The 5,860-nt window shown below is 43.7% G+C and overlaps 1 protein-coding gene across 1 annotated transcript; it reads right to left on the minus strand.

Moving 5' to 3' along the window:
* Window positions 1–4,379: 4,379 nt before the first annotated feature.
* On the minus strand, window positions 4,380–5,333 carry LOC106338426. The gene has a single exon (XM_013777405.1). The coding sequence runs from the start codon at window positions 5,331–5,333 to the stop codon at window positions 4,380–4,382; it is 954 nt and encodes a 317-aa protein (XP_013632859.1).
* Between the last annotated feature and the right edge of the window lie 527 nt (window positions 5,334–5,860).

Here is a 5,860-nt window from a genome sequence, read left to right on the forward strand (position 1 = left end):
TTTCAGCTTGTTGTCAGCTCTCTTCTCAACTTGTTTCTCAGCCTTATGCTCAGCTCTTTGCAGATTCGTTGCTTCAACCTTCTTGGCAGCGTCCTTCACAATCTGTGCTTCAGCTGTGGCCACAAAAAATCTCTCAACTTCCCCAAAATCATTTCCAAATACCAGCCTTTCAATCTCATCTTCCTCTTTCTCTTGATCCCTCAGCTCAATCTCTGAAGAAGTAGTGGAGAAGACAACATTGCAAGACTCCTTGGGGTTCTTTTCTTGTTTCCCTGGTAGAGACCCCATTGGCTGCTTGAAGGATGAAGGCATAGAAGCAACTTGACTCTCCAAATCCTTGAAGTGAGAGGCAAGTTGTAAGAACTTGTTGTTGAGGTCAGAGTAGTTCTCATCAATCTTTGTGTGGATGTTCTTGAACTCAAAAACCATTGTCTTCTCATTTCTGGCCTGAAATTCCAAGAATTTCTTGAACATGGAGTCCACACTTGAATCTGGAGCTTAGCGTGGGAAGAGCTTCCTTGAGTCTGAGGAGACTGGTTTCCTTGGTTGGTGAAACCTTGAGGATAATTCTGCTTGGCTTGGTAACCTCCTTGATGGTTGTTGTAGAGTGGCCTTTGCTGGTAGTTGTTTTGGTACTGAAAGTTGGGCTCTTTCTTGTACCATGTGTTGTTAGCATTGATGAAGCACATCTCCTCTTGGCCTTCTAAACCATCAACCTCATTGATCACTGGAGGTGCCTCTTGTTTCTTGTCACCAACAAAGTTCATCTTCTCCTGCTTAGCCTTTTCTGCAAGAAGTAGATCCAACTTGGCTTGGAGAGACTTCAGCTCTTTCCTGGTGTGCTGATCATCCCCTCTGTTGCTTCTATCATACTCCTCACTGTATACTGATTCACTCTTAGCCGTGTTCTCCACCAGCTCTTCTGCATCCTCTTCAGTTCTACCCAAGAAGAAACCATTGCTGGTTGTGTCTAATATGCTCCTGAACTCTGGAAGAGCATCTCTGTAGAAGATACTGAGCAAACTCTCTTTGGTGAAGCTATGATGTGGGCATTGATACCAATAGCCCTTGAACCTCTCCCAAGCTTCACTAAAGCCCTCTAGGTTCTTCTGCTGAAAGCTAGAGATCTCATTCCTGATCTTGGCCGTCCTTGAGATAGAGAAGAACTTCTCTAGGAATGCCTTCTTGCACTCATTCTAAGTTGTGATAGTCACTTGGAAGAGTCTTCTCCCATTGGTGCACTTTATCTCCCAAAGAAAAGGAGAACAGCTTGAGCTTGAAGGCATCTTCAGAAACACCATTGGTCTTGGACAAGCCACAATACTTATCAAACTTGTCTAAGTGATCAAATGGATCTTCAGCAGCAAGGCCATGATACTTGTTGTTCTCTATGGTGTTGAGCAGCCCTGACTTGATCTCAAAGTTGTTGTTCTCCACAGCTGGTGCTCTGATTCCCAACCTATGACCATGAATGTGAGGTTGATCATAGGTTCCAATGGCTCTAGTCTGGCGTTGTGGATGCTGTGGCCTAGGGTTTGCAGCTCCTTGGGCCACTCCATCATGACGCTGATTCTGATTATGCTCCATTTCAAACCCCAATCTCTGAAAGTGAGTCTTTTGCTCTTCTTCTCTTCTCTTTCTTGCTATTTCCCTCTCAAGTGCAACTATGTCTTCAACTCTTGGAACTAGGCTTGATGAACCTCTGCTCCTCAAGTTCATCCACCTGAAATGCAAAGGGAGAGGAAGAAGGAGAATCAGTAATAAAATAAAAGAAAAATGACTTAGTCTCAAGCAAGTGACTAAATCCCAATGTCACAATCAACCTAGAACTTGACAACGGCGCCAATTTGATGTTAGGAGTTTTCAAGGCTCCTAATCAAATGTTGTAGTATAAAAGATTGTCGAACCAATCCTAGGTGATTCTAAAGCAAAGGGAATGCAAGTTCATGCTTAAGCTAAGTGCAATCCGATTTTAAAGATTGTATGAACTAAGAACTAATAAGCTAATGCAATAAAGTAATGATATTTCTTTCTCAGTATGAAGCAAGAGGACTCATGGGGCTAGGCATTTAATCTTGGGTGATGCAGATCCAATCTAGAGGTGGCAAGCTATCAATCAAACACTTTCCTTATGCCTAGACACTAAGCTAAACAAGCTCTATCTCTAGATGAATGTTCTTTTGGTAAAGCAACTCAAGCATCTAATCTCTTAGGTTGAATGTTACTAAAGCGAACATGGAGAACAAATCTAATAGCAATCTTAACTCATGATTAGAGAGCAAGATAATCACACAAACACAAAGAATATAGATGGAAAATGATTCAAGATCCAAATTTTCTTTAAAGAGGTTTATGTGTTCTTAGAGAGAAAAGAAGATAAGTCCCAACTTTGGGATCTACAAAGTATTTATACATCCTTGGAAAACCTAATGGTTTCCATTAAAAAGTCTAAAAAGCCCTTTAAAAACACTAAAATCCGACTAAGGAAAAGATTCATCTCGGGTAGGAGGCATCGGTACCTGCGCGACCCTACACACGTTGGAGCGTCGAGACCTTCACTTCATGCTCGCGGGTAGCTCGTCCCGCGCCCTTCTTCCCGCGTCAGACCGTTGAGGCTGCTCTCTCGTCATGCGCGCGGGTAGGCGACTCCGCGTGCTCCAACCCGCGTGACTCCATCGACTGGCTCTCTTCGACAACGCGGGTAAGGGAACCTACGTCGCTCCACCCCGCGTCGAGGCGTCGTCTCGCTTCTTCCTCTTTGTGCACGCGGGTTCACGATCCCACGCCACTCATCCCGCGTGGAGGATCTTCTTGGCTCGGCTACGCGGGTAGGTGAACTCGGGGTGCTCCAACCCGCGTCGTGCTCGCCCAAAACAGAACCAACTTCATTTTCCATCCCTTCTTGTACCAAAATGCTTCTAAACACCTCCAATCGCTCCATAGGACACTCTGATACCTGATAAAGACTTATGAATGCAATATGGATCCTAAAGATGCTTAATTCCTAATCTATATGATCAATGTGTACAAAATAGATGGTTAAAACAATGCAAATATGCAAGATATCAGCGTCCATTAATCGCGCGTATTCATCAGCTATGATGTCGATGCTAAATGTTTCCCCTTCGGTAGATGTGAGCACTTTTTTCAGGGGATCATCTGAGCATTGGTCTATGAAGCATTCTTCAGCCAACTCAGAGATATCGTCCACGTAAGAGGCTTGTTTATCGATTAAGGGTCGTTTTATCAGTTTTTCCATATCGAAGGTCATTGGAATGTTTCCAATGTTTAAACATATCCGACCTTCCTTAACGTCGATGATTGCACCAGCGGTAGCTAGAAATGGACTACCTAAGATGAGGGGATCTTTTGGTTCATTCTGGTATTTCAACACAACGAAATCTGTTGGTACTTGACAGTCGTTAATTCTTATCGGCACGTCATCTAGTACTCCCTCAGGTACTCTGACGGATCTATCAGCAAGAACCAAAGTTATTTCGGTGGGTTTGAACTCGTCGTATCCCAGGGATATCGCGATAGAGTGCGGCATGAGATTTACGCTGGATCTTAGGTCACAAAGGGATCGAGGAAAACTCTTGTCTCGTATGTTGCAATCTAGAACAAAACGGCCCGAATCAGATCTCTTGATCAGAATTTTGCCTTGGATTATTGCACTTACTTCCTCTGAAACCATCATGACGCTGTGTTCAGCAACTGGGAAGCTGTTGGATACCATATCTTTTACATATTTCTTTATCGAAGATGATACTTTTATGGCATCATTTAGTGGCATTTCCGACGTGATTTTATCGAATGCTTTCTTGCAGATCGCTTTATCCAATTCTCGCTTAGTTTGCGTCTTGTTAGGAGGAAAGGGTGGCAAAGTCCTATACACTATCTCTACTGCCGGCTTGGCAGGAATCGAGTGTCGATCGACATTATTTTCATTCTGTCGTTCGATATTTACCGTAGTCGGTCAACCGACATTATTCCCTTCTTGTCGATCGATATTTACCGTAGTCGGTTGATCGACATTATTGCCTTCTTGTCGATCGATATTTACCGTAGTTGGTTGATCGACATTATTCCCTTCTTGTCGATCGATTTCTACATCTTCTTCCGACTCCTCCTCTTCTTCATCGAGGTTAATCGTTGACTTTTCAGCTTCAGAGGATTTTTCTGCATAAGTGATTTCTACAGCGCTCGGGGAAAGGCGTTTTCCGCTTCTTAGTAACACAGCACAAACTTGGCGTCTCGGGTTGGTGTCAGTTTTTCCAGGAAGGAATCCTTCATCCATTCTGACAAACCCAGCGTTATGCGCAACTTGGCTATCCAATTTCTTCACATGGTTACTAAAAGTTTCAAACTTATCATGTAAATCATAATATACGGAAGCTCATGTAAACCAATCTTTCATCAAGAAGCGCACTCATTTTCTGCTGGCCTTTTTGAACTTGTCCCATCATAGATTCCAGCTTACTCTTATGAGTTTGTTCTGCCTTATAGGTCCTTGTGAAGCTCATGTTTCGCTGCTGATCGGCAAGTCTTTGTTTGCGAAAGCCAGTTTCATCGATGAAGTCTACATGCTCTTCTTCATCTCCTTCACGTAGAAAAGTCTGACTATCTTCAGTAGACCGAACTTGCTCATCTCCAATCACAAAAGCATGAACTAAATCTGACGTTTCTTTCACCTCAGATATCCGATCTCCATTCGAATTCTCGGCCATCTTCCTCCTCTCGAGATCAATCTTCTTGGCACTAGTGCTAGACGCCACATTTTCAATGAGCTTCGTAGCTTCTTCAGGTGTCTTGGTTTTGAAGTTCCCTTGACTCGCAGCATCCAAAGTCGCTTGGGAAGTCCAGTCCAGACCTCTGAAGAAAATATTAAGTAGCTGGATTTCGGGAAAACCATGGTGTGGGCAGTCTTGCTGGTAGGCTTTGAATCTCAACCAAGAAGCCTTAAAAGCTTCAGTAGTGCCTTGAGAAAAATTATAGATCTTATTCCTAAATTCCTCGGTTCGTGCATCATCGAAGAAGTTGTTGAGGAAGACGCTTTTGATATCACTCCAGCAAGTCAAAGATCCTGGCTGCAATTCTTTCAGCCAGTGCCTCGCATCTCCAGCTAGGGAGTGCGGGAAGAGTTTGCAAAATAAGTAGTCTTCAGAAACTCCATGCACCTTGATGTTAGACAGAAAGTCCTCAAGTGCTTCGATATGGTCTATGGGGTTTTCATGAGGAAGACCATGAAAGGGGTGCTGACTTACTAGAGAGAAATATTTGGGTTTCAGTTCGAAGTCATTTCTTTGAATTGCTGGAGGACGGATCGCAGACATGTTAGTGTAGAACCGATCCTTGTTGCAATCTCCAAGCGTTTGATGATGCTCCGGTCCAGCATTCAAAACAACAGCTACTCCAATAGGAATTGGAGCCCTATGTCTATAATTAATTTGTTTTGATGCATTGCATACTCGACCTTTTTGATCTCCTAGAACTACTTTTTCATTATTGAAACATGTAAGAACATACTTACTTGCTTCCGGCAGGATGGCGTCGATCGATATTGGTAGCGGAGTGTCGATCGACTTTTCGGTCGGCCCGTCGCTCGATGTTGTTCTCTGAGCGTCGATCAATTTTTGTGTCGACCCGTCGCTCGATGCTGTTGTCTGAGCGTCGATCGATTTCGGGCCGAAATTCATGCAAAGGGAATTAATGGAGATTCAGAGTTACATTGCCCGTCTACCAGAACCATCTGCATCGATCGACAGACGCAACAACAAATCGACCGACATTCTTAGACAGACATCGGTCGACGATGCTACAAACCAAGGCCGGTGATATCACTCAAATTACCCTAAGGAGT

Source organism: Brassica oleracea, chromosome C4, assembly GCF_000695525.1.
Source record: "Brassica oleracea var. oleracea cultivar TO1000 chromosome C4, BOL, whole genome shotgun sequence".
Taxonomy (NCBI): Eukaryota; Viridiplantae; Streptophyta; class Magnoliopsida; order Brassicales; family Brassicaceae; genus Brassica; species Brassica oleracea.